Source organism: Drosophila ananassae (genome assembly GCF_017639315.1).
Source record: "Drosophila ananassae strain 14024-0371.13 chromosome 4 unlocalized genomic scaffold, ASM1763931v2 tig00000073, whole genome shotgun sequence".
Classification (NCBI taxonomy): domain Eukaryota; kingdom Metazoa; phylum Arthropoda; class Insecta; order Diptera; family Drosophilidae; genus Drosophila; species Drosophila ananassae.
The window spans coordinates 749,110-767,667 of NW_025319042.1; the positions used below are offsets into that span (position 1 = coordinate 749,110).

Consider the following 18,558-nt stretch of genomic DNA (forward strand, 5'->3'; position numbering starts at 1 on the left):
AAAAGTTGCTATTGTTATGAGTTTGTCTTAGTGAAAAAGGTTTCAGTTTTAGGGTCAACAGGAAGTGTTGGAAAAAAGACTGTAGATTTGCTCTCAAAGAGAAAAGAAGAATACCAAGTGGAAGCACTAAGTGCCCATTCGAACTTTGCTCTACTGGCACACCAAGCAAAACTGCTGAATGCAAAATATGTTGCTATCTCCGATGAAAGACTTTACAAAGATTTGAAAGAAAGTCTACTTGGTACAGATGTAAAAATAGCAATTGGTGCTACAAATGTTGCTGCTATACCTGTTGATCTCTCAGTTGTTGCAATAGTTGGCATTGCAGGCCTTGGGCCAGTTATGGAGGTTATAGAAAGCGGTACCAAAGTCATTGCATTGGCAAACAAAGAAAGCATTGTTTGCGGTGGAAAGTTATTACTCAAAAAAGCTAAAGAAAAAAATGTACAAATAATCCCTATTGACTCTGAGCACAATGCAATTTTTCAAATTTTGCAAAATGACGACAAATGCGTAGAAAAGATCATACTTACTGCTTCTGGTGGACCATTCTTAAATTATAGCCTTGAGCAATTAAGAAATATCATGGTAGATCAGGCGCTTAGTCACCCCACTTGGAATATGGGAAAGAAAATCTCGGTTGATAGCGCAACAATGATGAATAAGGCACTAGAGATAATAGAAGCACATAACTTGTTTAACATCAGCCCGGATAAAATTGAAGCAGTAGTGCATCCTGAGTCAATAGTACATGGAATTGTAACTTATAAGGATGGGTTCAACTTTGCTGTGCTTGCAGAAACTGACATGGCAATTCCTATTTCATATGCTCTATCTTGGCCAGAAAGATTAGTTTTAAATTATAAATTAGATTTAACAAAGCAAGGAAAATTGACCTTTCAAGAGCCAGACCATAAGCATTTCCCTGTGCTAAAGCTTAGCATGGAAGTGTTAAACTCTTCTACTCCACAAACAAACAGTATTGTGCTCAATGCTGCAAATGAAATAGCTGTTAATGAATTTTTGAAGTCACGAATCGGCTTTTTGGAAATAGTAGAGGTAGTGGAATCAACAATGGAAAGTTTTGGTAGTTATACCGATATTAATTCACTATCTGATATAATAAATATTGATTGTGAAAGTCGTATTATTGCTCACAAAATTGTTGAAAGTAAAGTTGTTGCGTATAGCTAGAGTAATGTAACCAGACTGCATTCTGTGATTTTTAGCAAAACACGATACACAATCGTCATTCCGCTACTAATTAGCGGAATCTATGCCGAGATACCGCGGCGGTATGACGGTTCGCGGTGGTATGACGGTTAAGTAATTCGTCATCCCGCTGCTTGTTAGCGGGATCTAGAGATACCGCGGCGGTATGACGGTTCGCGGCGGCATAGCTATCTTCAAAAATATGGTTGAATAATTGTTAATAATAGTGTATAATTATTAATATTTTTAAGCACTTTGGCTATGGCTTTATCTAAGTTTCTCGACCCTAAGCTGGATTTGACCTTCAAAAAAATATTTGGCACTGAAAAAAATAAGAATATTCTCATACATTTTTTGAATGATATTTTAGGGTTTACTGAGATAAATACTATACAAGAAGTGGAATTCCTCAGTACTATAATGGATCCTGAAATTGCATCTGATAAACAAAGTATAGTTGATGTTCTTTGCAGGGATTCTAGTGGGGCCAGGTATGTGATTGAAATGGTGCGACCTGAAAGTCTTCGGTCATATTGTTTAAAAGGAGAGGAATTCCTCCAGAAAGAAACTGAAAGGATTCTAAAACTTATTAAACCAGATGTTTTGCCATCTGAGTCTACGCATCAGTGCGAATCGGGCAACCGGTTGGTGCCAAGCGATGCGGACAATGAACCTCCTCTTGAAAAAGAAGATGCTCAATCGTGAGAGGAGCATAAACTACAAGCATCATGTGGTTGGAGAGCTAGGCTAGTGGTATGGTGAACGTAAGTGAAACTTCAAAGTATCGTAATTATGAAGGAGCTAAAGATGCTGATAAGCTCTAACCAAAAAGGTAATGTGGATAAGTTACATTTCTCATTTCTAGATGTACGCAAATAATAACTCCACCGGTATAGAGAAGTCACCTAACCCACTGTTGTATGACAGAAGGAACAGGGTAAGCCTGTATTTTCGCCTACATGGCAAGCAAACCGCAAGGAATGCTGATGGAAGTGCAGGTAAAGGAGAATGGAGAAAGCGAATGCCATTTTGTAACGAAATGGATAGAATTTGTAACATTAATTCGCGTGAAAACGAGCAGACTTCCGTTTGGTCCCTCGTGACAAGAAACTTTGTTAACCACTTAAGGTAGGAAAGCAGATGATTACAAGTAAACCTGTAAGTGCATCTACCGAAAGCTTTGAAGCATGGAAGCAGTTGCCATGGAAGAAATGCCAGAAAGTTATTGTGAGGCTACAAAGACGTATTGTTAAGGCTGTCCAAAAAGGAAGATGGGGTAAGGTAAAAGCTTTACAACATCTTCTCACACGCTCTTTTAGCGGAAAAGCTTTGGCTGTTAAGAGAGTAACTGAAAACCAAGGAAAAAACACAGCGGGTGTAGATCGTCAATTATGGTCAACTTGCAATGCTAAATTTCAAGGAATAAAGCAGTTAAAGCAAAGAGGATATAAACCTTCTCCGCTAAAACGGATTTATATCAGTAAATCTAATGGCAAAAGAAGACCTCTTGGAATACCATCGATAAAAGATAGAGCCATGCAAGCATTATATCTGTTTGCTCTGGAACCGATAGCTGAAACAATCAGTGATCGTCACTCCTATGGCTTTAGGCCTAAAAGATCCTGTGCAGATGCTACAGTAGCTTGTCATTTGTTACTGGCAAGTCGTAATCAACTACAATGGATACTTGAAGGTGATATCAAAGGATGCTTTGACAACATTAATCATGAATGGCTTATGAAGCATATTCCTATGGAGAAGAAAATTCTGCATAGTTGGTTAAAAGCTGGCTTCCTAGAATCGAAAACTCTGTATCCCACAACTGCAGGTACCCCGCAAGGTGGTATAATTTCTCCAATACTAGCCAATTTAGCCTTAAACGGACTTGAAAAGTTATTGGAAAGTCGATTTGGTAAACTCGGCAGTAGAAGAAGAAACAAAATCAGAAGTGGAGTGAACGTAATCAGATACGCAGACGACTTTATTATTTCAGGTTTCACACATGAAGTACTGGAAAATGAAGTTAAGCCTTTAGTATCATCTTTTCTTCATGAGCGAGGTTTAATTCTTTCAGAAGAGAAGACAAAGATTACATCTATCACAACAGGGTTTGACTTTCTTGGTTGTAATGTACGTAGATATAATAAGAAGTTAATTATTAAACCTTCGAAAGAAAGTATTAAAAGACTTCTTAATAAAGCACGTACATTGATAAAAGCAAATATAGAGAACACTCAGGCTATAGTAATTAAGTCACTCAACTCTCTACTGAGAGGATGGGGAAATTACTATCACCATGTGTGTGCTAAAAAAGCGTTTAGAAAGATCGACAATGAAATTTGGCATAGTTTATGGAAATGGGCAAAGAAAAGACATCCTCGTAAAGGATTACGTTGGATAAAGAATCGTTACTTCAAAGTAATGAGTCAACGCCAATGGGTCTTTGCTGCACCCATATGCAAGAACAAACCAAAAGAGATACGGTATTTAAGACTGCTTAAGCTGATTGATATACCTATCAGACGACATGTTAAAATCAGAGCGGATGCAAATCCCCTTGACTTAAAATGGAAAAAGTATTTTGATGAGAGAGTGAAACGAACAAGAATGTTAGCAAGCTCTTTCTCAAGAGAAGGTTCTCTACTGTTGGTGTCACCATTAAGAATGATGTTTCCTGAGGAATCATGAAGGACAAGCCGGTTCTAGAAAAGAAGAACTTAGATAAGGGGCTCAAGCGTAGTGTGGGGAAACCTGCATGCTGCGTTTCTAAGGGAGGGGGTAGTAGTAATACTGCTTCCTTACCTGACCAGCTTACTCGCGATAAAGGCTTCGAAAAACGAGCTCAATTATATGCTGCTAAGGCTTACTCAAGGCAAGCTGATAAATCTGGTAAGTACATTGATTTAAAGAAGGTTTTCTTTATTGCTATCTCTAATTGTAATTTATTTCCTGATAAGCTTGATTATATATCCAGCCACACTATAAGAGATGAGAAAACCAATGAGCATGACTTAAAAGATTTTCAATTTGTATTTATTGAACTACCTAAATTTCCTAAGAATAAGGAAGAACAGCTAGAAAGCATAGTGGATCGTTGGTTATTTTTCTTCAAATATGCAGATGAAACTACGGAAGAAGACTTAAGGAAAATAGCAGAAAAAGCACCAATAATAAAGTTAGCCTACGATGAATTAGACAGGTTTAGCTGGAATGAAAAAGATTTAGTAGCTTATGAAGAAAGAATAATGGATCTACGGAAAGAAGAAGCCATTCTTGAATACAGACTTGACCTTGCTACTGAAAAAGGCATCCAAATTGGCGAAGAAAGAGGCATCAAAATCGGTAAAGAGGAAGGGAAAATTGAAGTCGCAAAAGCAATGCTGGCTAATAATGTTGATGTCAACACTATTGTCAAGTTTACTGGCCTTTCTATTAGTGAGATTGAAGAATTAAGTGTGAACGGTACAGAGTAATTTCAAAGTGCATTTGCAGTTGGAACGGATACATTTAATGAGAGTCCCATTTCACGGTGTTCAAATCTACTCCTTCTTGTACCATCTCCCAAAGTGGGCTCATTTCTCTCAGTCGGCCAACATTTTTAGCAACAAGATCTGCTGCATACAAAACTTCTTCTTTAGTTGTAAATCGGCCTAGGCCAAATCTAATTGATGAATGCTCAAGGTCATGGCCATTATTTAGCGACCGTACTACATAGGAAGGCTCAAGAGACGCAGACGTGCACGCAGAACCAGAACTTACTGCTAAATCCTTGATTGCCATGATGAGAGACTCACCCTCAATATAGGGAAAGCTCAAGTTTAGGTTGCCAGGAATTCTATTTTCATAATCACCATTTAAAACGATATCAGGAAACGCTTCTTTTATCTTGTTATACAAAATATCCCTTAATTCTTCCACTCTAGTTGTTTCTTTTTTCATTTCTTCTCTAGCAATACGTGCCGCTTCACCAAAACCAACTGACCAAGAGGTGTTGGAACTGTTCCAGAACGCATGCCTCTTTCCTGTCCACCACCACTAATTAGTGGTATCAGCCTAACACGAGGATTCTTTCTACGTACATATAATGCGCCTATTCCCATAGGTCCATAAATTTTGTGGCTAGAGAGACTCATAAGATCAATGCACATCTCATTAACATCAATTGGAACTTTTCCAAAGCTTTGAGCTGCATCTGTGTGGAAAAATATATTATGCTTTCTACATATTACACCAATTTCTTTGACAGGCTGAATTACTCCGATTTCATTATTTACCATCATCACTGAAACCAGGATTGTTTGATCAGTAATTGCTTCCTCAAGCTTTGATAAATCTATAATTCCGTTTTGCTTAACAGGCAAATATGTAACTTTAAAGCCTTCATTTTCCAGATGCCGACAAGAATCCAGAACACACTTATGCTCCGTGCAGACAGTTATTATATGATTTCCTTTATTTTTATAAAAGTGAGCAACACCCTTGATTGCCGTATTATTTGACTCAGTTGCACCTGAGGTAAAGATAATTTCTTTGCTATCTGCGTTCACCAGATCAGCGATGTGTTTCCTTGCTTTTTCCACTGCTTCTTCAGCAGTCCAACCAAATGAATGGCTGCGAGAGTGTGCATTGCTGAACTCACCAAAGTAAGGTATCATCACCTCTAAAACACGGGGATCTACTTTAGTAGTAGATTGATAATCAAGAAATATTGGTAATTTTATTTTAGCATCGTGTATTTTTTTACTTTCAACATTCATAAAGCTACCACGGAGACAAAATTTACAATTATTTTATAGCATTAAAACTTAATTTTTTCAAGATATAATCTTGCATCAAGTACAAAAGTGTCATCCAAGTAGCTGACACATAACTGTACGAACATTTATTTGCGAAAGCAGTGTGTTAAATGTTATAGCCAGTTTTGCCTCAAACACAAAGGCAGTGCCCAGACACTGGGATGACACCCTATTGGTGGCAATTGCTTCCAAATCATAATGTTTGTACAGCTGTGCGCCGTGCGCTGGAATCCGTTTTAGCCCTTATCTATATCTCAGTTCCACCAACAGTTATTGCGTCGACTTTGAGTGTCGGCTGACCAACTCCAACGGGCACATTTTGTCCATCTTTCGAGCATGTGCCAACACCAGGATCTAACTTTAAGTCATTACCAACCATAGATACTTTTTTCAACACTGTTGGACCGTCACCAATTAGTGTTGCTCCTTTTACTGGCTGTGTAATTTTGCCATTTTCTATTAGGTAAGCTTCCGAAGATGAAAAAACAAATTTTCCTGACGTTATATCAACCTGCCCACCACCGAAATTTACTGCATATAGACCTTTCTTTACGCTAGATATTATTTCCTTCGGTGTATACTTTCCGGGCAACATATAGGTGTTTGTCATGCGCGGCATAATAACTTCTTTATAACTGTCTCTTCTACCATTACCAGTTGGGCTTACACCCATGAGTTTAGCGTTCATATGATCCTGCATGTATCCTTTTAGGATCCCATCCTCTATCAATATATTATAACTGGGTGGAGTGCCTTCATCGTCTACGCTGATAGAGCCGCGCAAATTGGGCAGAGTTCCGTCATCAACTACTGTGATGTCACTAGCTGCTACTTGTTTACCCACAGAATTTGAAAATGCTGAGACTTTTTTGCGATTGAAGTCGCCCTCAAGTCCATGACCCACGGCTTCGTGTAACAATATTCCTGGCCAGCCTGGACCTAAAACGACTGTCATTTCTCCGGCTGGAGTTGGAATTGCTTCAAGATTTACCAGTGCTTGTTCTAACGCTTGGTTTGCAACTTCTTTCCACTTTTTCTCAGAAATAAACTTACTATAAGAGTCCCTTCCACCATGCCCTGCAGAACCTCTTTCGGTACGGCCATCTTTTTCTACAATGACTAGCACATTAAAACGTACCAGAGGCCTGATATCGCTTAATCTGTGATCACCCTTTATTATTTGTACAACTTGCCATTCTCCACTTAGAGTTATTTTTACTTGCTTCACGCAGTTATTTTTGGACCTTACATACTCATTAACCTCATTGAGTAGCTTAATCTTTGAATTCAGATCCATTTCATTTATAGGGTTAATCCTCGAATATAGGCTTTTTGTCTCTTCGTTTAAATTTATTGAATTTGTCTTGTTTAAAGACACTGAGCTTTTTACCATAGAAGCAGCATTACTAATTTCTTTTTCGCTGATCTCAGAAGAACAAACGAAAGATGTACTATCTTCACAAAAAGACCTTAAACCAAATCCCCTTCTAGTATTCAAGTCCATGTGTTTTAATATGTTATCCTCAAAAACCAGGGACTCCGACTGGCAAAATTCTAGAAACAGCTCACCACCATCGCTATTGCTCAAAGCGTTATTGACTATTTTATATACGTTATTAATATTAACATTGTTTTGAGCAAAAAATATTTGATCTAGATTTGGCATTACCTTTGAACTAAAAATTGTTTAAGTATATTATTTAACTTTAACATAGTAAACTATAAAAAGCCCGGGTGGCGGAATTGGTAGACGCGCTAGCTTCAGGTGCTAGTAACTTTTTAAGTTGTGGAAGTTCAAGTCTTCTCTCGGGCACTCTTAGCTTCCATATTGCTTATTGAATTAATTAATGTTATAATATAACATATTAGGTAATATTTATGCTATGTATGGTGAAAAAGATAAGTTAGCCTACAGAAAGAAGGTACGAACTTACTCGAAACGCTTAGTTACTACACTATCTACTATCTCTTTCATTGGATACATAGCGGCATTGGTCTTGAATATTCCTGTCTTAAGTCTGTATTTTAGTATTGCCGGCACTATATTCAGTGCACTTTCGTTTGCTTTAAATATATGGTCACTAAATGATCATTCCCGACAACAGAATCTTAATAAGAAATCTGGCATAAAAAACACTCCAGGACAAAAAAAGTTAACAAAGATCTATCTTGATATAGCATCCAGTGCTTCATTTCTAATAGGAGGTATTGCATCTATGTCGCTTTTTGAGTCTTCTGTTATTTATTTTGTTTCTACGCCTTTTTTTATTCTAGGCTGTGTTATTATGGCAGCTAATATCGTTCAAACTATGATTAGTGAACCACAGACAAAAAACGCCCTTGAGAATCTCTCTTCAAATACTGCAAGAGTACAAGCTTAAGTATTAACTTATACAGGAATATTAGCTATATAATTCCACTGAAGGAAGCCATTCAAAAGAGTTCGATGTAATTAGCGTCAAAAAAGTGTAAGCAGAAATTGTGGGCTTATTGGGGTAGGAGCTCTTAGTACTCCTACTTCCACATCAATTACTTGAATAATTGCTCAAGCTATCAAAATAAAAGTTTTTATTCAGTAATTTGTGTATAAAGGGTACTATTTTACTGGTAGTAAAATAAATCAGAATGAAGTCTATTTTATTAACGAGGCCTTTATTGGATTCGTTCAATACAAGAAATATATTGAGAAAGTATGGATACAAAGTTTATATAGAACCAGTATTCACAATAAAGTACTTAAATCCTGATATATCTGCGTACGAATTTGACGTTGTGATATCTACAAGTAAAAACAGTGTAAAGGCTTTTAGTCAAATATGCAAAGAGGATGACTTTCCGATTATTACAGTTGGTAATTCAACCATGCAGGCTGCAAAAAATTTGGGATTTTCTGATATAATCTCAGCAGACAGCAACGTTGATGGTCTGATATCATTCATAAAAGCTCATTATTCAAACGCAATAAAGTTCTTGTATATAAGGGGACAAGAAGTATCATGTGACCTCAAAAAGAGATTATCTGAAGAAGATTTTAACGTAAGAGAAGTTGTACTCTATAAAACAATCATTAAAAGGAGTCTAACTAATAGGTGTAAAAATTTACTGTTGGATGGTAAAATTGATAGCGTTGCTTTTTTTTCCTCACAGACAGCAAGGGTATTTTGTTCATTAGTTCTAAAAAGTGGGCTATCTCATGTGATGAATAATACAGTTGCATATACCATGAGTAAAAACATTGCTGATAGTTTAAAGTTAATCAAGTGGAAAAAAATTATAACATCGAGGTTGCCTACTGGGGAGAGTTTAATTGATATAATTAATAAGGATTGCTGATGCTAAAGATTGCAACTTGGAACGTAAACTCCATACGTAAAAGAGTTAATCAACTTTGTAGTTTTATAGTTGATAGTCAGATAGATATAGTTTTGCTGCAAGAGATAAAATGTACGGAAGAGCAATTTCCTTATGCAGAGATAGAAAAGTTAGGATATGAATATGCTATCTATGGACAAGTTGCAAGAAATGGCGTTTGTGTTTTATCTAAATATCCAATACTGGAAAAGTTTAAAATTGACATTGTAGAAGGTTATCAAGAAGCGCGTTATATAGAGTGCATAATAAAGCACAATAATCAGAAGGTAAGGGTGGGAAGTGTATACGTTCCAAACGGTCAAAGCCCGGACTCTCAAGCATTTGAATATAAACTCAAGTTTTTTGATAATCTATATGAAAGGATGAGCACTTTGTTAAAGAATGAAGAGTTAACTATTATAGCTGGCGATTATAATGTTGCACCGGATGAAATTGATGTCTTTGATTCAAACTTATTGAATGGCCAAGTGTGCTTTCATATAAGAGAACGTGAGAAGTTAAGAGCGATCTTGAATCTTGGGTTTAAAGATGCGTTTAGAATATCTCACCCAAATTTGCAACAATTCACTTGGTGGCATTATCAAGGCAATTCACTCAGAAATAATCAAGGAATGCGAATAGATTATATGCTGTTATCACCACAAGCTGTAGATAAATTGGAAACATGCTACATAGATGATAGATTGCGTAAGCTAGAAAATCCGTCTGACCATACTCCTGTTGTATGTGCTATAGAATAATAGCAGATCTCTTACACAATTCACTTTTAGCAAACCTGAGTAGTCTTACCTTTGCTGCTCTGTGGTTCTTCCCTTCGTTTGTTTTCCTTTCCTGTCCAAGATTGATCGCGCTGCTCACTCTTTTCGTTTTCCCTGTTGTTTCTCTGGGAAATTTGCTCAGGAACAGGTTGTTGTTCACTCTTTTCTTTTCCTTGGGAAATTTGTTCAGAAACAGAAATGGGTTGCTCACTCCCTTTAGCCTTCTCGACTGGGGTTCCTAAAATTTTATTGATGCCATCGCTAATTTCATTACCCCATTCTTTTCTTTCCTTTTCATCCCGTGAATGAGGGTTATACAAAGTACCTTTTTTGTCATTTGAAAAAAGAACCTCCACTCCTCCTTTTATGGCAAATATTGTGCCGATAGCAGTAAGAACTACTCCGAGTGTAGTAGGACCAAAAATTAACATTGGAATAGTGGAAAGAAGGACAGGAAAAAAGATCTTGCTTAAGAACGTTGTTACCATCTCTTCATCACTGAGTGGTGGTTCATCCTCTTCTTTTTTATCTTTACCTAAGAATGGTATTTTTTCTTTCATCCCATCCATAAAGGAGCCAGAAATATTTTTCGGGTCTATTTTGATCCCTCCAATTAGCAGCAGCAGCATTTCCAATACAAACTTTATGGATGAATCTTTAGCTTCTGTACCGCGTATATCAGCTACACAGTCATCTACTACTTCTTTTATTTTACCATTCTTGAGATTCTCCTCATTAGCTAATTTTTTCTCTCTAATTTTCTCAAATACGGAAAGTAAAAACTGAGAAAAATTCTCTTCACTGAGTGGTTCTACATCTTCTAGCTTGACATTATTGAATATAATTTGATTCTGACTTAGCATGAAAGCGAGTACTGCCTCGTCATCTTCCTTTAATTCTTTAGGTTGTACTTTGTTTTTTAGCAATTGTATAAAGGCATCATGGATTACCTGATGTTCCTCTTTTTCAAAAATTTTCTCATCTTCGTTAGTTACCTGAGTAGGTAACTTTGGAGGTTTTGAACTTTTTACTTGTGGGCCTGTCATGGCTGACCTATTTGCATTTGCTATGTTCTATTCTAACATATTTTTCGTATTAGTTCAAATGATTTATACTCCTAGAATTCACGATGTTTAAGTCATAATTAAGGGAATTTAGACCCCAGTTGTCGCCAACTTTTATTTCTACTTCAAGTGGTACAGAAATTTCTATTGCATTTTCCATTATATCTTTCATAAGTTTTGCTGTTTCTTGTACCTTTTCGTCTTCTACTTCAACCAGTAGTTCATCGTGAACCTGGAGGATTATTTTACCTACTTTTAATTGGTCAAAAAGCTGAATCGTCGCACGTTTTATTATATCAGCGGCGGTGCCTTGCAGTGGTGCGTTTATTGCTGCCCTTTCTGCAAATTGTCTTACATAAGGAATTGTATTATTTATGTCTCTCACAAAGCATCTCCTGCCAAACAAAGTTTCTACATAACCATGCAATCTTGCGATAGACACTGCTTTTTCCATATAGACCTTTATTTCTGGGTAACAGGAAAAATAGTAATTAATGTATTCAGCAGCCTCCGCAATGGTAATTCCAAGCCGCTTTGCAAGACCAAATGGGCTAATGCCATATATAATTCCAAAATTAATGGATTTTGCTTTGCGTCTTAATTGCTCATCTATTTCTTGCACTCCAAAAACTTGCCTAGCGGTGATATCGTGAATATCTTGTTCGTTTGCAAAAGCTTCTTTAAATGCTGCAACGTTTGCAACGTGTGCCAGGAGTCTCAATTCTATTTGTGAATAGTCAGCAGAAATTATCTTATGCCCTTTTGGCGCAATAAATGCTTGTCTGATAAGATTTCCCTCTTCGCTTCTGATAGGAATATTCTGTAAATTAGGATTGCTGGAGCTCAGCCTTCCAGTTGCAGTTGCAGTCGTTGAAAAGCTTGTGTGTATTCTACCATCAAGTGGATCAACTTGCTTTATTAATGCATCAGTGTAGGTGCCTTTTAATTTACTTAAATGTCGCCAATTTAAGATTTTACTTGCGATTTCTACCCCTTCTTCTTCGAGTGCCTCTAGAACTTCATAATTGGTGCTATACGATCCAGATTTTTTTGACTTTTTCTTTTTATTAAGCCCCATTTTGTTGAATAAAACATCACTTAATTGTTTTGGCGAAGCAATATTAAATCTTTCTCCTGCCAAATTATATATCTCATCTTCAAGCACGGCAATTACCTGCTGAAATTTATCGGACAGCTCCTGTAATTTTTGTATGTTCAGTAATATCCCATTTTTCTCCATATCAAATATTACTTTCATAAGTGGCTTATCGAAGCGCTCGTAAATTGTGAACAATTTTTCCTGAAATAACCTTTGCTTTAGCTTTTCATGAATTGCTATTAAAGTTTTTGCCGAGAAAATTTCTGCATTTTCACTCAAATTATGCGCAACTATGTTTGGAATACTGTGATCGTGTTTTCCTGTATCCAAGCTATACGACATTATCATCAAATCATCAACTGAATCTAACATCTTCTCTGTTGCAGGGAAGATTTTCCTGATCTCTTTAATGTTATGTATTATTTTAAGCACTCCATTTGAGAGTAAAGTTGAGTTAATTGTAATAAGTGCATCTTGTATGCTGTCTTGCTCTATATAAAAAATATTACTTTCGCTATAAGATAGACTTAATACATTGTTTTCAAGGTGGTAATGAATTGCAATTTTGCCTTCATATCTACAATGCTCCAAAAATTTCTCTAACTCTTCACTACTATATTCTATTTTCTCTTTTGTGCTAGACCCATTATAGGAAAAAAGCTTTTCCATTTTACCTATTAAAGAATTGAATTCATACTTCTTTAAAAAGGATAATAGTTTTTCCATATTTGGAGGGCGAACTTCACATTTTGCAATATCATGTTGAAGGTCTACTTTTTCGCATAGTGATAAAAGTTCTCTTGAAATTAGCGCTTTTTCCTTATGTTCAGCAAGAATATTACGAATCCTCGTTTGCTCGATGTTATCAATGTTCTCTATAATATTATTCAATGAATCAAATTCATCTAATAATTTAGTGGCAGTTTTTGGGCCTATTCCTGGAACGCCTGGAATGTTATCAGATGCATCACCAGTTAGAGAAAATAAATCAAGAAGCTTGTTTGAATTTACACCAAATTTTTCTACTATTTGTTTTTCATCTATGTATATATTTTTAATAGGATCAAATATTAGAATATTGTAATTCAAAAGCTGGAACAAATCTTTATCTGATGAAACGACTACCACTTTAAAGTCTTGGTGGTTGGCGTATTTTGCAGCTAGTGTTGCGATTATATCATCTGCTTCATAACCTTCAATCTCTTCATAGCTGAGGTTAAAAGCTTCTACCGCTTCCCTCAGTATGGTAAACTGTGGAGTTAGATCCTCAGGAGGCGTTACTCTGTTCGCTTTGTACTCAGGATATAAATCGTGCCTAAAATTCTTTTTTCCTGCATCAAGTGCTATAGTTAAATAGTCCGAATGGGCAATGTACTTAAGAACCATATTCAGAAAGCCATATACACCACCTATTGGCATTCCTGTTGTGGTAATTAAATGAGGTAGTACATAGTAAGCTCTGAAAAGAAAACCATAGCCATCGATGATTGTGAAAGTTTTTTCTTTCATTGTAGATATTTATGCGTGCTTTTGATGGTCCACTATTTAGCTGAGAAAATCAAGTTTTTGTTTTTCTGCTTTTGAGCGTTGTAAGAGATTTTACCGAAAATAGCATTCATGATGGGGATGTACACATATGTAATATTAAAACCTAGTAGAAGAAATTTGACCTTACCCAGAAAAAGTGGAGAGAAAGTGTGGAATGTTTTTTACAAAAAGAATGATGCATCAAATTGTTCTGGAATGCAATAGTTAATAGTGACGTTGTTTGTTATAAAAAATTTCTATGTATTCAAATATTGCAGTTCTAGTGTGTTGAGCAGAGTGTTGTGAAGTATCAATAAGTATTTCTCTTTTCAATGAGCTAAAGAAGCTTTCTGCAACAGAATTGTCGTAACAACAGCCTTTATTACTCATCTATATTCTTTACAGCTAAGAGATATTGATACCCTTGCGCAGTATATTGTGAACCTTGGTCACTGTGCAGCAGTAGATTTTTAACAGGTTTACGCCTATTAATGGCCATTAATAAAGAGTTCATAACCAATTGTTTATTTATTGCACTACTCATTAACTACCATACGTGAGAATTATTGCTGCCAAATATAGCCATCCCTCCTTGGTTTTGATGTAAGTAATCCCATACTTTATTTGGTTGATCAACAATAAAGTTTTGATCTAGTATATTGGGAGCTACAGCTCTATTATCTGTTTGTTGTTTTTTAATTTTAAACTTTCTTCTCAGTATAGCCCTGATGTCATTTTTCTGCATAATACTTTGCACCGTTTTCAAATTGCAACTTTTACCCAAAGCCTTCAATTCAGCATGAATTTTAGGAGCTCCATATCTACATTTAGAAACTTGATATATTTTTTGAATAGCTTCGAGTAGCTCTTTATTTGCTGATTCTCTACTGCTTATTTTTCTTGTGGTCCACTTATAGTAGCCACTAGCAGAAAATCCTACATAATTCCTGTACTTTATAGCAGTTACTATATAAAAAAATATTTTACTCTTTTTGACTGGCCAGGGCTTTTTTTTAAATGTCTCTTTCCCTTGTTACTCTTGCTTTGTAAATCAAACCTCTCTTTGTCATAAGGTGCTACATCTGGAAATGCATTTGCCGCTGACTTTTTTTCGTTATATTTCTTCATCCATTTTCCTAATACACTATCCCTTATTCCTAGATCTCTTGCTACTTTTGCAACTGGTTGACCTACCTTTCTTTGTTCATTTGCCAGCTTAACAGCTTCCAATTTGAATTCTGCCGTATATTCTCTTGCCATTTCTAATCCTCCAAAATTTTATTTTACCCGAAAAAACTCTTTTCTTTCTCTCCACTTTTTCTGGGTAAGGTCACTATTTCTTAAGTAATTTACACTTCAGAGTTTATCTGCTTTAAAGTTTACTCTATTCTGTTTCAGCATTTGTCATAAATCCTTAATTATTTCTGTATCCGTTCAGGAGAGTGGTTTAAGAAACAATAGATAGGAGATTTTGGAAAGGATTGAGACCCCTTTGTTTCCAAGTTAAGTATAATGAAATTATCCGCTCAAGGAATGTATTTCCCCGCTTTGATTGTGTAAAATATGAGTTTTTGCGATAAACGACATAATGCCGAATTTGCCGTTCAGCGTGGTTATTTGTCAGCGGAATATTTTCTGGGTCATCTAAAAATTTCCACATCATTCTTTCAGATCTCAGAACATTTTTTGCAACTCGAGAGGCTCCAATTGCTTCAGGTAAACGAGATATCTCCTTCAAGTAATACTTTGTACGTTTTCTTAATTTTCTGGCACGTCTGACAAACCTCAAAACATCTATCTCACTTTTTAGTAAAGCTTTTTTTAGTGCAAATAATTCAGTGGCCACGTTTCTCAAGTAACAACCCAGAACTTTAACTTCAATATTCCAACTATGTGCTAATCTTTCAAAATCTCTTGATAAATGTGCCCAACAGATTTGCCTGTTTTTATCGGCAAAATAATTGTATGCTGCATACCTGTCAGTTATTACCAAGCTATTGCGATTGCAGAATTTACTATTTTGTAAAACTTTCATTCCTCTTGACTCTGTAAATTTTACAAAACTTGCCGTATTGCTTGCAAACATCCAACACCAAGCGAGTTTACCTTTGTTATAATGGCTCGTTTCATCAATATGTAGAACTTTACTCCTACTTATCTCTTGTTCGATCTGCTCATACATTTTTTTGCATTTTGAAGCAACTCTATGTTCACTATTTGATATGCTACCGACGCTTATGTTCAAATTGAAGATATCATTTACGACACTCGCTATTTCGCGTTTTGAATTTTTGTAGAATCCGCTGAACGCTGCAATTATTGACTTAACCCTTGGACCAAATGTATCTGGCGTAACACAATTAAGGTAGTCTGGTAGTTCCTGTAATGGTAGAGATTCGGCAGGTCGTAGGTTAGGGATAAAGAAGAATGGGAAGGTTATTCCTGGTAACATAATTGTACGCCAAAGAGGCACAAAATTCCATCCTGGAAAGAATGTTGGTATAGGTAAAGATCATACGATTTTTGCTAAAATAGAAGGCTGGGTCAGCTTTAGAAGATCAGCAAATAAAAAGACTTTTATTGATATCGTGCCTACAGATAATATGAAAGCTTCAGCTTGAATAAATCATGGGTCTGTAGCTCAGGTGGTTAGAGCGCACGCCTGATAAGCGTGAGGTCGGAGGTTCAACTCTTCCCAGACCCACCATTTAGTAGTTACTAACTGTGTTTTCTATAGCGGTTTTGATATTGTATAAGCAAAAACATGAGTTTATATAAAAATTTAGTAACCAGTGAATCAGTGGCGGCTGGTCATCCAGATAAAGTAGCAGATCAAATTTCAGATGCAATACTTGATGAATACCTTTTCACTGATCCTTTTGCGCGAGCTGCAATAGAGACTTTAGTCACCAAAGATAACGTTATTATAGCTGGGGAAGTGTTTGGGCCTAACATCAAAAATAGCAGGATTGAAAGTATTGTACGGAATACAATAAAAGATATTGGTTACGAGCACGATGGATTCCACTGGAGAAAAGTGAAAGTAAATATATTGCTACATGAGCAATCAAATGACATTGCAATAGGGTTGGATCAAGGTGCTGGAGATCAGGGCATAATGTATGGCTATGCAACAACAGAGACAAAAAACCTTATGCCGGCACCCATTTTTTATGCACACTCGATTCTGAAAAATATCATGAGCGCAGTTAAAGAAGCAAAACTTGGTCCAGATGCAAAGTCACAAATCACTTTGGCATATGAGAATAACCTCCCGGTACGTGCTGAAAGTATTATTGTCTCAATACAGCACCCTGAGGATTTGGATCAATCAAAAGTAAAAGAAATAATTTACCCTTACATAGTTTCATCTTTACCTGAAGGATGGATGTGTCCTGAGGAAAATCTCTTAGTCAATCCAACTGGTAGATTTGTTATTGGTGGACCGGTTAGTGATTGTGGATTAACCGGACGAAAAATTATGGTTGATACTTATGGAGGTTATATTCCACACGGTGGAGGAGCGTTTTCCGGAAAAGATGCAACCAAAGTTGATAGATCTGCGGCTTATATGGCAAGATATCTTGCTAAAAATATTGTCTTTGCAGGTTTGGCTGAACGTTGTCTTGTGCAGCTTTCTTATGCAATTGGTGTATCAAAACCTACTTCATTCTATATTGATACATTTGGTGCGAATACGGTAGAGGAAGGAGTAATTAAAAAGTTTATCGAGAATAATATAGATTTATCAACAAAAGGCATAATCAAGCATTTATCGCTTAATCATCCTATATATAAACGTACAGCCTGTTATGGACATTTTGGTAAACAGTCGGAAAGGGACGGTGGATTTTCTTGGGAAAACATGGACTTATCTGCTGATCTTTGTAGAGAATTCAATATAGAAGGTAATAGTAAAATTTCTTTAGATTGCTAAAATTTTTGATTTACAGCCCCATATTTATATACTAGCTTATTGTTAAAGCATAGCACGCTTTTTCATAATAATTATACCACATTAGTAATAATTTTTATATTCAATTTTTATTGTGAGGCTTATAAAGTGTATAACGAAATAGAAGGAGAACTGTACAACGTAATTGTAAAAGAGTTTTCTGATCTTATTGATAAAATAAAAGAACACCCTTTTAATGTTGAATTGATAAATAATACATTAGATTATGAAAAATTCAAATTCTACCTTCAGCAGGATTTTCTGTATTGTATAGATTGCGCTCGTGCTTTTTTAATTGTTCCAGCTAGAGTTGATGATATTGAAATGATGAGTAGTTTAATCAATTTGGCACAAGGAGCATTTTATGTTCGAGAACAGTATAAAAAATATTTTGAAGATTGTGATCTATCTGATGATCACAAAAAGTCAAGAGCTTGTTCTGCCTTTACTGACTTTTTCATGAGTGCCGCATATCACAATTCTGTTAATGAAGCTTTAGTAGCATCTTATTCTTGCTTTAACATATACCAAATCGTTATACGCCATATGGTAAATGAGATAACAACTAAAGGGGTTAAAAATAACAAATACAAAGAGTGGATCAACATTTATAGTAGCGAAACAGTAAATGCTGTAATTGATGAGATTACTGATATTACAAATAAGCTATATAAAAAAGCTAGTGACTGTGAAAAAAAGAGGATGTATGAGTTTTTTAAGAAAGGGCTGGAATTAGAAATAATGTTTTGGGATGAGGCATATTACTCTAATATAT

At 36.0% G+C, this 18,558-nt stretch overlaps 1 protein-coding gene, 2 non-coding genes and 1 pseudogene across 3 annotated transcripts; 2 read left to right on the top strand and 2 right to left on the bottom strand.

Annotated features, from left to right (window-relative positions):
* Window positions 1–4,345: 4,345 nt before the first annotated feature.
* LOC123257872 lies at window positions 4,346–6,016 on the bottom strand (annotated as a pseudogene).
* Window positions 6,017–7,736: 1,720 nt separating this feature from the next.
* Trnal-cag lies at window positions 7,737–7,821 on the top strand. Its single transcript has one exon. It is a non-coding gene; the product is annotated as a tRNA-Leu (tRNA).
* Window positions 7,822–10,030: 2,209 nt separating this feature from the next.
* On the bottom strand, window positions 10,031–11,184 carry LOC123257875. The gene is made up of 2 exons (XM_044717847.1): window positions 10,170–11,184; window positions 10,031–10,109 (listed from the first exon to the last, which is right to left on the bottom strand). Exons 1-2 carry the CDS (start codon window positions 11,182–11,184, stop codon window positions 10,048–10,050), a joined length of 1,077 nt encoding a protein of 358 aa, XP_044573782.1. The 3' UTR covers window positions 10,031–10,047.
* A 5,274-nt stretch (window positions 11,185–16,458) lies between these two features.
* Window positions 16,459–16,532, top strand: Trnai-gau. Its single transcript has one exon. It is a non-coding gene; the product is annotated as a tRNA-Ile (tRNA).
* Window positions 16,533–18,558: the final 2,026 nt, after the last annotated feature.

Coding starts and splice junctions, on each gene's coding strand:
- LOC123257875 (XM_044717847.1), bottom strand. CDS start 11,184: ATGACAGGCCCACAAGTAAAAAGTTCAAAACCTCCAAAGTTACCTACT. Junction 10,110..10,169: donor AGAACCACAGAGCAGCAAAG/GTAAGACTACTC, acceptor ATTATTCTATAG/CACATACAACAGGAGTATGG.